This window comes from Erithacus rubecula (genome assembly GCF_903797595.1).
Source record: "Erithacus rubecula genome assembly, chromosome: 1".
Classification (NCBI taxonomy): domain Eukaryota; kingdom Metazoa; phylum Chordata; class Aves; order Passeriformes; family Muscicapidae; genus Erithacus; species Erithacus rubecula.
In genome coordinates this window covers 18,644,743-18,658,845 of record NC_136658.1, presented here as the reverse complement: position 1 = coordinate 18,658,845, position 14,103 = coordinate 18,644,743, and the positions used below count along the sequence as shown (strand labels likewise).

At 35.5% G+C, this 14,103-nt stretch overlaps 1 protein-coding gene across 35 annotated transcripts in view; it reads right to left on the bottom strand.

The window, feature by feature from the left end:
* The window catches only part of ABI3BP (ABI family member 3 binding protein), a gene marked incomplete at its 3' end in the record, with an annotated part of 130,275 nt that overhangs the window by 34,740 nt on the left and 81,432 nt on the right, over nucleotides 1–14,103 (bottom strand). For 20 of the 35 annotated variants that reach the window (XM_079302282.1, XM_079302304.1, XM_079302283.1 and 17 more), the window contains 12 exons: nucleotides 12,598–12,645; nucleotides 12,052–12,126; nucleotides 10,453–10,500; nucleotides 9,871–9,945; nucleotides 7,678–7,752; nucleotides 6,801–6,875; nucleotides 5,478–5,552; nucleotides 4,766–4,840; nucleotides 3,065–3,139; nucleotides 2,368–2,442; nucleotides 1,813–1,887; nucleotides 145–219 (listed from right to left, as the gene is read on the bottom strand). In XM_079302282.1, coding sequence (XP_079158408.1) covers nucleotides 145–219; nucleotides 1,813–1,887; nucleotides 2,368–2,442; nucleotides 3,065–3,139; nucleotides 4,766–4,840; nucleotides 5,478–5,552; nucleotides 6,801–6,875; nucleotides 7,678–7,752; nucleotides 9,871–9,945; nucleotides 10,453–10,500; nucleotides 12,052–12,126; nucleotides 12,598–12,645 — 846 coding nt within the window. The remainder of the gene's footprint in view (nucleotides 1–144; nucleotides 220–1,812; nucleotides 1,888–2,367; nucleotides 2,443–3,064; nucleotides 3,140–4,765; nucleotides 4,841–5,477; nucleotides 5,553–6,800; nucleotides 6,876–7,677; nucleotides 7,753–9,870; nucleotides 9,946–10,452; nucleotides 10,501–12,051; nucleotides 12,127–12,597; nucleotides 12,646–14,103) is intronic. The other 15 variants (XM_079302314.1, XM_079302316.1, XM_079302289.1 and 12 more) reach the window with 10 other exon arrangements.

The window sequence follows — 14,103 nt, the reverse complement described above, 5'->3', positions numbered from 1 at the left end:
TGCACTGGACTGTAAAGTACTAAGAAATGAACATGACAAAGATATTAAGGTATTTCTGTTGATTAAAGTGTAGGTTTAGCCATATAGCAAAAGCAGAGAAAGTAAAGAATGATGAAAAATAAACTGATGTAATATTCTTATTACCCAAAGGTATTTTGGACCCATCAACAACATGAACTGTTACAAGGTTAATTGATCCCAGGTGTGTTGCCCTTGGAGCTATAAAAAATAAACCATTTGTTCTGTGAGAAGGGAAATTAAAGAAGTTGGATTTCATGAAGGATGTCTCCATTGTTTCCTAAAAACCTATCTGCACATCTGCTAGGACAATTCTAACAGACATGAGGCAGACACGTTCTGATTAGTCTGGATGTATTTTCATGCTGACAACCAGACAGTGCAACTATTCTGCTGGGCCCCCACTAACTTCAGAACACTTGCCCTAAACCTGGAGTTCTGACAGTCTTTGGTCTTTCTCATACTTGTATTAACTTACACTTCTCCAAAAAAATTCTAGAAGATTTTAGTAATGTATTTGTTTTTCAGACCTCACTCAAATTTGAATGAATTATTTGGAAGGTCTCTAAGTTACTGGATGAAAAGGACAGACAGGAAGAGAGGCACACTCTACATGGCTCTTTGTCTTTCAGAAATAAGGTTAAAATATGGAAGCTGGAAAATACCCTACTTACATCAGGAGCAGTGGCTAAAAAGTGTCATTTATATCCTAAGAGTAAACATTTGCTTACAGTTTTTCCTACCAGTAGCTTGTTTCGCATATACAACATTATAATGATTGAAACTTCAAAAGGCAAAAAATAAGCCTCTAAATTTTGTTTTTTTAAATTCTTTCCCTGAAACTAAGTTTTTATGACACCAAAAGATGGCACTTGGTAACTATGACATGGTTGGAAATAGCTCCTATTCAACTGAGACTTAGAATCTAATTTGTCTATTGAACAAAATAAGGTATTCAGAAAAGAAATCTTTTTCATGGACTGTTCAGTTTGATGTTCCCAGTAATATATAGGTACATATGGTGTATATATATAGACAAATAATAGTTCTTGAATGAGCAGGGTCTCTGCTTCATGTCTTTTTGGCATAATAAAATGGAGAAGAAGAAAGAAGCGAGAGGAAAATTGCTTAACTATTCAGTAAGCTATTTGTTTAAGACTAAAATTTTATCAGCTCAGAGGTTAGACCAGAGAGGAGGAAAGATCAGGAGCTGCTTTTGTAGACTTGGAGTCTCTCCTCACCTAACTATGTTTTTCTCCTATTTCTTTCCTCCTTAGCAATTTTTACTGAAATAGATAGCCCCAAGGTAAAGCTGAGATATCACCACCCTTCCCTATAATTGTGCATCCCTGAATCTATCATGGTTGCTGCAAAAATCACTGGTACTGAAGGGACTTCTGCTCTTAGCATGTAAATATCCTGGACTGAGACTCTGCAACCCAGTGTTCAAAAGTACATGAGAAATTGAATCAAATGTATTTAGAATAATAAAATTCCCCAAAAGAAAACAACTTTTTGAATGTAAGCACAAAAATATATTTTTTACTAAAACTAATTGAATTTCTCATATTTTTTGATGGGCTACTAAACCCATCCAACTGCTTTCCATGGAAACTGCTCCAATTCTTTGACATTCACTCTGATATAATTTATGAACAAATTATCAGCTGAGGAATGATATAAATTTCTGTCTACTTATTATGCATGTCTCATGACCACAAAACTCAGTGACAGCAGAAATATAACTAAGGCAGAGCCACAGTAACACTTCTAAAGTTACAAACTGTAAATTACCAGGTTTAGTTTGTGGTACTTCTGGCCCAACAGATGTTTTTGGTTTGGAAGGAATGAGCAGTGTTTCTTTTGGAGCTGAAAGAAAAGGAAAAAGATTATTATTGTATTCTTCAGGACTCATGATCCAATGCCATATTTAGCCCACAGAAAATGCATGCCTCAAATGCCTGAAAAAAAGACAATAACAATTCCGTGGCTTTCTGGAACCTGAAACAAAATGACTAGCCAAGACACAGAAAAGTCCCAGCAGCGTGCTGTAGGATAAGTTGAGTTAGTGGCTAAAATTCTTGCTCTAAAAGAAAAATTAGGCCACTGATTTTGGTTGGAGATCTGACAAATACAGACTTCTGACCAGACATAACCTGTAGGCTATTTTTGCTTTACTTGAAAAAATAGAAATGAGAATTCTCTGTGCTAAGATACATGCATGTGGCAGCAGAACCAAGGACAGTGGAATAGTGTTTTATAAATACCACATTGGAGCACATTCTCCAGAAATTTCTCCACTGAAAAATTAGGAATACCTGCATCTTAATGTTAAGGAAACTTATTTACCCATTGTTGCCCTTGAAAGACCAGTGGTAGTAGAAGATTTTGTAATAATTGGTTGTGGAGTTGTCGGATGTATTGCTGTTAAGGAGAAAACGTGAAAAATCTTAGAATATTTATCTGTAATCCAAACAAAGAAGCATTTGCTAAAACTTGCAAAATGTCCCAAACTAAGATGTAGCAGAGTATCTTGAAAACCAGCTGCTGACAGATCTAATTATTTCTCTATTAACTTCTGCTTTACATTTATGCCAAAAATGGGAACCCACACAGTCCTCCATAACTATTTTTAAAGCTGCTTTCATTTCAATACAGCAGACAATGCCTGTTGCTAACTGTACAAGTACATTGTAAAGGAGTTCTGTTGCATTGCAAGAAAAGATTAATAAAATTGCTCACAGAGGAGCACCCAAGATTATCAGGAAGTAATCACAGAGAACTCAGTCTGCCTAGCCACTGAAATTTGTCAATACCCACATTACTACATTTCAGTCAGCATTTGCAATGTGTAATAGACAGAGGAAAACCATTATACGTATGTTATACATATCTTACTATTATTTGTAGCTCAGTTGTGGCTTATTTTGGATGGATTATCTGAAGTGCAGTGCATTTATTTCAGCACAAATCTGGCTATGAATAATCCCTTTACAAAAGACAAAACCTGAAGTTGGGGAAAGAATTAAGAAAATGACTCCATTACCAGGTCTGGTGTACGGCACTCTTGGTCTTTCAGTTGTTTTTCGTTTGGTATGAATGAACTGTTTTTCAGTTGGAGCTGGAATAAAAACAAACAGTGCCCAGAACAATAACTGAAAAAATGAACTGCTTTTCACAGCACACAAAGAACACGAGTATGATCTGATCTGGAATATGGCAAATTATGTAAGAATAAAGCTGAAAGTTGGAACTCCTGCAAAGAAAGGAAAACAAGTTAAATGGCCACTCACACAAGAAGACTTCTAAAAAAATATATACAAATCTGTAGCTTTGCATCAAGCAGTCTAGGATATAGTCATTAACATCATCATATTGTAATAGGAAAAAAAAATAGACAGTGGTAACTTGTGTCTTCCTCACCTGCCACATGAGTATCTGAGGACAGGATTTCTTTCTCAGTGGAACATTTGTGTCAAACTTGATTTTGAAATCAAATTCTTTCATTCTTATTTGGGAATGATTTAATATCATTATCTTTATACTATTCAGATTAAAAAAAATCTTGTAAGTAAATGTAGGAATCATTTATTGGAAAAGGTTATCTTAGCACTTTGGTGTGGTCTACACCAGTGTGAGAGACCCAAAACAATTTGCCTTAGCCTGTGCAGTTTTCATCTCCCTTGCTCTGAAGAAACTTTTTCAGCATGTGAGTATTATTCAGGTAGCTCAGGTGTTTACAACAGGGCATATTTCATAAAGCTAGATGAACAGATTCTGAATGAAAACTAACCTAAGTATCATTGCATACAGGGAATATATATTGAAATATGTTTAAAAGTAGTTTTAATTTCCTCTTCCTCAAAAAGAAGAGAAACATAGTTTGAAGATTATAAAATGCCTATTAATATTTCATTCTCCTTAAATGCATACCATTTCATTCTCAGAAAATCACAGTAAAGGTCTGTCTCTGAAACTGGGGACAGAAAATTGATTGAACAAAGATTGCTCAAGCAGTGCTCCTGCTCCCAGATACTGCTTGGATTCAGTGACACTTCCTTAGTCCACATATGAAAATTAAGTTAAGAAGGAAGACCACTCATCTAAGAGTTCATAGAATTAAGCAAGTTTTCTCAACATAGATAACTAGAAGTAAGCAGAGAGAATGGTTTTAAGAAGTAGATTTGGATTTAGACAGTCACATGTCTGGTCTGGAGACTTTATGCTGTTGTTGATACATTGGAATTTGTTTCTGTAATATTAAACCCTGAGGAGTAAAGAAGAAGAAGAGTATTTTAGAATGAAATTATCCACAATTCATATGAAGAACAGAGCATTAACTTAGTTGGTTAGAGCATGGTGCTGATGCAAGGGTTGTGATGGGACAGTTTGCTTCAGAGTTGGACTTGATGATTCTTGTGGGTCCTTTCCAACTCAGAATATTCTGTGATTCCGTGAAAAATCACTATCTGCTCTTAAAATAAAGTCCCCTTTTACTGGAAAATAGATAACATCTGGAGGAATTACATCATCCTGACTGGAAAAGCTAGAAGATGAGGGAAGGAACCTTTGAAAGTAAACGAGCTCATGCATTATTACCCTGATCAAAACCAAAGAGCAAGTAAGTATCTACAAAAAGAGCAAAGTTTCATCATTACCTTTTAATAAAATATAATGAGCTCTCTCTAAGATTATATTCTCTAAATAAAGTGGAAAATAAAATAAATATTTATGAAATAACAGTTACCAAATGTTGCCTTTGTTCTTTCAGGAATATGAGGAATCACAGTAGTATCTCGTTCATCAAAGGTTGGAAGAATCACTGTTGGAAAAAACGTCAATAAATGGTCTGAATAATGAAAGGAATCTCCCTTTCCTCCTTTTGTTAAAAAACCTTTCAGCACTATACTGTATACAACAGAAAAGGGATGTTTTAAAACAGCAGTAGGCATTTACCCTCAGAAATTAATGGTTAGGAAACAACAGTAACAAACCTTCAGTGAAATCACTGATTTTATTACTTAGGTCAGTTTGATTTATCACAGGGAGTCACCCAAGCAAAATTTAATTGAAGGGAATCCTCACTCTAATCTGGGTGAAAATGAGTGTATGAAGAAAAAGCAATACAACTGAGTAAGGAGGTTTCTCTCATAAGAGCTTCAAAAACATGGTGCAAAATATTGAAGTGTCTTGCTCAGATACAAGCTGCAAATAACTTTTTATCCTTGATTAAAAGATATAGGTTGATACTATTTCTTCTGTTAATATCTGCATTAGGTATGAAAACACATCAATTGCTGAAGTTTCCATCATATTTAATTGCATCCCTGCAGAGGTTTCTTAACCTAGAACAAGAACCAGGTAGTAGCAGATGCACTGATGATTATTCCTCCCACTGCCACCCCAAAAGCAATTGTTCAGTTATTCACTGCACCTTCACAAAAGACCAAATAATTTACCAGGCTTCCTGTATGGAGCATCTGGGATGGGAGTTGCTCTTGGTTTAAAAGGAATACGTTGTGGTTCCTTAAGAGCTGAAAGAAAAGATCTACTTTAAGGGTTTGCACTTTGACAAAATTAGGTTTGTTGCACAGGCACTGCATGTCTCAAAGAAAAACAATCCCTGCATGACAGCCTGAAAAATTGAGTGTCAGATACATACAGGAATTCAAGAGCAAACAAAATCCTGAATGAAAACACGGGTGGAAAATTCATCAGGTAAGCAAAATCTGGAGTCAAGTAACAAAACCTGAAAGAACTCAGACACTACAGTGAATATATTTCTGTCTGTATTTCAGAACCCATAACTGCAATACCCGTGGTGTGCTGGTCTCCTAGGAATTACAAGGTGTCAAAGGAATTACAAGGTGTGTGACAGGGAAAGAAATTTTCTGTGAAGACAACAAACCAGATAGAAATCCTTCAATACCTGCAACAGAGTAGAATGTAGTTCAATTAGTAGAAGAGATAACAAATCAAAACCACAAACAGATTATGTGAAAAACAGATGATTTATATATAAGCATTGGCCCAAGCAACAGTAAAAAAATAATAATGACCTGCTCAAGATAAGAAATTTACCTGCTGCTTTTGTTGTTCAACTGTAAATGTACTAACTGCCAAAACTTCATAAAAACAAGAAGATAAACAGTTAGTGGTGAGCATAACTTAGTGGTAAAAATACTCTCTAATATGACTGGCTTGTTTTCAATTTGGAACACATTATTTTTTTTTCCTTTAAAAAAATTTCCTTGTAAAATTAGCGAATATATACTTACTCAAAATAATGTTCAATGTATACTCTCAGAACTGTTAGAAGTTACAGAGGTTTGGCAGTTCATTATTATGTAAATCCCTATTAAGTTTATTTTTAAGGGTGAAATTCCATTACCAGGTCACAAAAACCTATGAGTGGTTTCAGTTAGAGATATTTAAGTCACACATGAAGGCTCTCAAATAGGTTCTTTTCTAAGCACCTTTTGACAGGCACAAAAGAGATGCAATTTCTTCCAAATGCTCATAATGTTTGTATGTTGACTATCCTTCTGTACAGTTTAATCATCAGTGATAAATGTTGTGTGGCTGAAAAGCAGTATAAACTACTAAAACTCAGACATGAAAAATAGAAATTAGGTCTGTTTTCCTTTAAACACCTATTTAATGATAATCACAGAATGCATTTGTAGTATGAAGGAATGTTAGTCAACACTTGATTCACTAAGGAAGGGCAACCCAAAAGAGCCCTTGGATATTCAGGCACAACAAAATAACAATGTTTGTACCAGGTTTTGTGTGTGGTACATCTGGACGTGGTGATGCCCTGGGCTTGGAAGGGACTCGTCGACTTTCCTTTTGACCTGTGGAAATGAGCAAAGTTTTGAATTTGAGGATGATGATTCTAGGACCTGTGAAGATGTGAAGTTCTGAAGACATTGTTGAGGATGATGATTTAACCTATGTCTTTTGATTTTTCTGATGAATCAGAAGATTCATTTTCTGCTAAGAATTTTTTTAGGAAGTATTTCTGTCATTTGAAAATAATCCCAAAGAGAACTCCTGTTAGTCCAATCAATACAATGTCAGTGCACTAAAGACAAGGTGACTTTTATAGTGATGAGCTCTCCACTCTTAACAGCAATAACAGAGCTTCCTGCAGAATAAACTACTGTATTTCTAACACTTTCTAGTTGTGCTTCTGAAGTGTTTCATATTCCAAAAACCTGCTGCTCATTTAAATAAACTCTGCATTAAAGAAAACCAAAAAAGATCCTCAACCAAGCAGTCAAAGTAGAAGAAACATGGAAATTTACAGTTAATTTTCAAATGGACAGAGCTATTTTCAAAGTTTTGGGAACAGGAAAGTAATGTAATTTTACAATTTTAAAGAAGCAACTCAAAAATAGAAACTATTTCTGTTGCACTCTAAGGAAATCAAGATGCAGATTTTCCAGTGTGCAAGGGCTCAAGTGTCACTGATATGTATAAATATCCTGCTGATTATCTTGCTCCATCACAGCTGTATAGCAAAGTTGGATTATGGCAGCAAAGCACAGCCTATACAATAAGTACCTCTGTATCTCCAGAGAACTCATCAGTTTTAAAAATCTTCCAAGTGATGAAACTTTCATGCACTAAAGAGTAAAATATTGATAAGCTTACTTGCTCTAGTTGGAGGAACACGTGGACTGGGTGATGTTTTAGGTTTGGAAGGCCTGTGATATGGATCTTTTGAAGCTGAAAGAAAGAAACTGGGTTAAGCATTATTAAAGCAATAAGTAGCTTCCAATACAAGTACACTGCTCTGTAATGTGTGTTGTCCTGCAATGATTCACAATATCAAATTCAAGTGACAAAAATGCCTTTGTCAAATGAATCTGCCTCAAGCAATTGTATGACCCAGGATCAGTGAAATGATTGTGTTCTGACAGTGAAATTGAGGTTCAAGGGGAACAGAATTATATTCAGTCCACAGTGAAGGACTGAATTTCATTTCAAAAAACTGGAGGGGAAGGGAAGCAGAGAAAGAAAACTTTCAGGATGCAGCTCAGCCCACCCAAATCACAAGACCACCTGCAATGATGCTACCTCCACAGGGTGAATGAGAACATATAATTAGGATCTTGCTATGATCTGCCCTCTGTTTCTTATCATTAAATGCTGAAGGAAATTTTCCTATCTTATGTGCATAACAGCTTGAAAGAAACAAGTATTCTCCTTGATTGTTTCATAGAAAACAAGAAGAGACTGAGAACCTTGACTGTTAAATTACTAAGGAAAATGTAATGATTTTTGCTGAAGAAGAAAGACAATGTGACCATTTGAACAAGAAAGCATCATTACCTATTGTTGCCTTTGGTTTCCCAGTTCTAAACCTAATTGCTTCCAGAACTGCATTAGTGTAATAAAACAACAACCCCTAAGTTTTACCAAGAACAATCAAAATGTTACAATCACTGTCTCCAGAATAATCATACCATCCTTGCTAGGGCTGATGACTGATAGTCACTCCTCCCTGAAACTCAACATTGAGTATTGTGTTCTTCAGTATTTCCTCCAGTCAAAGCTAACAGCTCTAATACAGAACAGATCCCAAATATAAATCCAACGTTTTTGTAAAAGCCACAAAGAGACTGTGGGTGGTTTTATTTACCTTCAGCTTTGTACATTTTCCTGACTTATTTCAAGGTTTTGTTTCAAGCAATAGGTGCAGTCTTACTGGGGAGAAAAGGAACCTGAGCTGTCTCTCTGCCCTCTCTTCACCAACACCATCCAATACTTCATGTACCCTGGGTACTCATACTGGGTCTGGCTGGGGTACTCTGTTTTGGATTCATTAACAAGGAAATGTTGATTAAATACCAGAGTTTTAGTTACTGCTGAATATGGCTTGTTACAGCATCCAAGAGTTCTTTGTTTTTCATTCTGCCCCCAGGCAAGAGGGGTGGGCAGAATGCTTGGAGAAGACACAGCCAGGGCAGCAGAACCACTCTGGCCAAAGGAATATTCCACCTCACATAAGGTCATGCTAAGCAACAACACTTTCCAAAGTATCCACTGCTCCTAGACTGGCACTGGCCTGCCTGTGGGGTGGAATGGGGTGTGAGTTGCTTTTTACCACTTGCTTTCCCCCCACTCTTTTTATCCTTCCTTATTGAACTGTTTATCCTGAACTATGAGTTTTTTTATTTTTTATTTTTCTCTCCTTACTTCTGCTCTTCTGGTTTTCTTTCTCAGACCACTGTGGGGTAGGATGAACAAGAGGATAGCACGTGCTTAGCTTCTGGCCAGGGTCAACCCACTCCAGAACCCCACATCATGCAAGTGTGAGTTGCAGGATTTACTTTCTCCCTCCTTAACTGTCATAAGGTTGTATATAGGTATAACAGCCCATGTAGACACAATTATAGGAAGTATTACACATTCTTAAATCTCTGAACATCACAAAGGCTCTGAAAAAGTGAACCAACAAGTATGAATAAAAGCTTGTGCTTGGAAAAGAAGAAACAAGCACACAATTTGAAAAATACATTGCAGAATCCTTCCTCTTTGCAATGGCACCCTTCATTTTCACTTTCACTTTTCCAAAACACATAGAAATTATTTATTTTCACAGAGAATTGTACAGAAAACACCCATTGCTGCAGTGGCCTACAATGTAATAAAGAACTGAAGATATTTTCAACTTAGCAGGAGGATGCTTATAAATTCTACATGTCACTGGATTTTATTACTCAAGGAATGTTCCAAAATATATATGCCCAAGGAATACATATAAATCTGAAGCTCCACTGATCACAGCAGAATCCATGAGACATGTGTCAGTATGAAATGCTAAAGAAACAATGAACTTACCAGGTTTTGTTCGTGGCACCTCTGGGCTTAGTGATGTTCTAGGTTTGAAAGGAACATGCTGTGGTTCTCTAGGAACTAAAAAAAAAAGAAAAAAAGCAGCAAATACAGCAACTATTAGAATTTTTTGAGGACTGATACTGACAGAAAGCATAACATTAAAGAGGAACACATGCCTTTTGGACCCTTTGGAATAAAAAAAACTTGAGCAATGGAGAAATAGGAATGCTTGGTACAAAACCAACCCCAGTGCTGATGGAAAACTTTTGTAACAGACAATATAAAATAAGGCCAGTATAAAAGGTGAAGCAGCACATGATAGAAAGCGAGTATAGAGACAAGCAGTCAAAGGTAGGTTGTGGTGCTTCCATCTACTTTCAGAATATATTTTTGTGAGAATAAAACCAGAAAAGGATGATGATGACTTGTTAGTGAAAAATCACCAAACTCCCCATTACAGGATGAATTTTAATAGTGAAAAATTATGAGAGTGAAGTGCAATGAAGAAGTGCTTGTGATGCTCAGTGAGAGAAAAGCTAAATGTGATTGCCCCCAAGTGATTTACCCTGTAGGTAAAACTGTTACCTATTGTTGGTTTTAGTTGAACAGGTCTAAGTGTTTTAGATTCCAGGACTGTAGCAGAAACAAAACAGAAAAGATGTTTTGAAAGTTGAAAATTTACAATTAGCACTACTTTCTGAATTGTATACTTTGTATACTGCCTCATACAGAAATAGTTGCATTAAAAAAAGTGTCTGAGAAAGCAGTGTTATCTTCAACACAGTGTGAGCTTTGTTCTCCCATAGACTTCAATGAAATATCCAGATATTATCATTCTATTATTCAGAAAATGGCTTTTCAGGGACACAAATCTCTTCCCTTGGTGATGTGTTTCAAATGAACCCTATAAACACAATGGGAATCAGACAGCACTTTTTTATTATTATTGTTATTAAATGCTATTATTAAAGAGCACTATATGGAGTTGCACATTGCACAGTCATATAATTCATCTGTAGACTGTGATGGATCTAAAATAAAACTGGCTGGTTTGGAACCACAAGGGTTTGGAATTGATGTGTAAATTCTGTGTCAATTCTTCTATATGGATTACAATTAAAAAATAAGAAATGTCTTCGGATCTTTTAAAACTATTACAAGATAAGTGGATGATGCTGTAGGAAATGTTCTGTATATTACAGATTCTTGAAGAAACAGTTGGGGTTTTTGTGGGTTTGTTTGCTTGTTTGTTTTAAATACAAATCAATACAAGCTCATAACATTTGTGTGACAAAACCATAAAGCATTTTTGAGAAAGCCAGACTACCATAACAATGAAAAATGGCTGCAAAGGTTAAAAACTGAGTGTATGAGAAGTTGCATCTTAAGGTGTAATTTGGAAACAATGTTTTATAATCAGATGCCATGGTTAAAAAATTATGAGAAAACAAGGATTTTGACTGTTTGCTGCATGAGGCAATCTCATGTAATTGATAAATCAAAAATATTGGTCTATGTCTACAATTTAAAGATCTTCAATAAAGTGTCTACCCTTAAATTTTTCACATTTACCAAAAGATAACATATGTTGATATTTGAGACCCTTGCAATTTCTGGAGAGTGTGGGACAGAAAGTAATTTTTTTCTGCCTACCACTGAATTCAACTGCTCACACATTTAACGACATAAAAATCCAATATTTTGCAATACAGTGTAAAGGATCATTAATGCCAATAAATATTTATAAGCAAATACTAAGCATGCATGTATATCTGGGCAATTTATTCCCTCATGCAGAAAATAATAGTGACATGAAATTAATGAATTGTGGCTTAGAAGGGAAACAGATTTATTCTAACAATGCAAAGTGATGTTGAAAAAAATTATACCTCCCAAGCAGCCTCAGCATACACTTGAATTCCTTGGTATCTGCTTCAGTTAGCAAGGTTAATCTGAGTGTAACAACACTATTCTCATCCTGTTTCCCTGAAGTAGCAGAGGTTTATTCTTTTGCTCAATGAAAAAATACCTAGCAAATGTCACTACCTGTGAAAACTGCAATTAAATCACTGAACAGCACAGAAACCCACTCTCTTTTAACTGGCTCAAATAACTAAACATCTACTCATAAATATATTTCAATCCAAAATAAACTGTACTAGAAACAATCACGAAGTAGTTTACCATCTTTAGCTTGTGGGATGTGAGGTTTGGGTGGAGTTTTAGGTTTAGAAGGAACACGTTGAGTCTCCTTTGGAGCTGGAAGAGAAAATGTGGGCAATAAGTTGGTTAAATTGCACAGCAATTAGCATCTGATACCAGCTGGATACAAAGCACAGAAACCTCACACCTGCAACTGAGAAGAAGTAGGCAAGTCAGGTAATACTCTCCATGTGTTTGCAACAATCTAAGCAAGAAAGTGGAATTTTAGTCATTTTTGAAGCACAGTTTTTGTTTGTGTTTTTCAAATAAAAACTGGAACAAGCAAACAAGCGTAATTATGAGAAAGGTGATTCAGAGCTGCCAGCATAATTTCTCTTTTTAAAAGGAGATATTCCAGCTGTGAAGAGAGCAATACACCCAACTGTTTTGAATGCCAAGCAAGACAATTACCTAGAAGAAAAATGAGGTTAAATGAAGCAATCCTGAGGCACAAGTGACTAACTTCAGTGATGCTTGCTGTGATGTAAATGAAGCAAACACAACAGCTTGCCAAGGAAATACTATTACCTATGGGTGACCTCGGTGGTTCAATTCTAAGTGTAATAGGTTCCAAGACTGCAACAGAAACAGTGTGACAAAGTGAGTAAGCAGCACACTCCAGAAACTTGAAATTACTCTAGTGCTAAGTGGAAAGGCAGGTACTAAAACAGCACCACAGTAATATGGATCTCAAGCTGACTTGTAAACCATGGGAAATTAAAAGTCTTAATAATACAGGTAAAATAAGAAATAAGTAATTGGACAAACTCGATGGCAGTAGAAGCAAAATATGTGGATATAAATCAGTAAATCTAAGAACAAGCAAGAGAAGAGATCATAGTGTTTAACTGAGAGACAGCAAGGGACTCCTGGTATACACAATGTCAGGAGTCCCCAAACTGGACTCTGTTACTTGAAAGTAGTGTGCTAACCATGACAAAACAGTTGAATTTTTCCTCTAAAGTGAGTAATTAACCAGAGGACTAAAAGGCTGCTATTGGTAGAGCTGTAATTAGTTATCTGAAAAAATTAGTTTCATTTCTTTGTTTTTTCTCATAGCCACTTAACAATTTGGATCACAAAACCAATATATCATGCGTTTTTTCTGGTGACAAATATACCAAATGGGACAAAAAATTATGAGATGGCAGAATCTATAAAAATTTCCTGGCAATAAAAAAAAATATATTAAAATAATGGTAATGCATAAATTCTTCCCTCTCAAGGCAGTAACAACCAAAGTAGATACCTAAAGATAGAACCTGCTCTATAACCCACATTCACTTATCTCCCAAACTCTCTTATGCATCTACCCATTTAAAAAATGGGCTTCCCAGTAAATAATACTATAAAACTTTTATTGCAATTGAGGGAGTTAATACTGAAGTAATTATTATATATCCATTAATATCCACAGTAACAATATTCTGTAGTATTAATATTGCTGCTAATGAGGAAAAAACCAAAACAACCAGCATTGACTTCTACTGACTGTGGCCAGATACTCCATGGAAATCTCAAACTAGCCACTAATTTTCCAAATGTTCTCATTACATATGCCTTGTTTCCAAAGACTTTGCCATTATTCAAACTCACCAGTTACCTTTGCAATTCAAATTCAAAATATTTTCCTACAAAACACTAATTTCTATTTTTGGGCTGCATTTGAAAAATCAGTCAGTTCTTACAAACAGAAAAACAGCTTCCAATAATAAAAATAAATTTATATTTGTTAGGTCAGCAAACTGTGTTCTGGAGCAATATGGTTTCTTTCTGTATAGGTAATATCCCAAAAAAGGAATGGCTTTTTTCCCTACCTACAGGAAATAAAGTTGAACTTTTCCTTTTCTTTACTTTCTGTACTATTAGCAAGCCTCAAAGTACATAATTTCAAAAGAAGTGCCTTATCAGATTTAGCTTGAGGTTGTTTTGATCTTTGTAGAACATTTGGGCTTCAAATACAAGGAATAGATATTTTGGGTACTGGGAAATTTTGTATTGTGAAAATCAGCATTTAAGCTGAAAGTAAATGGT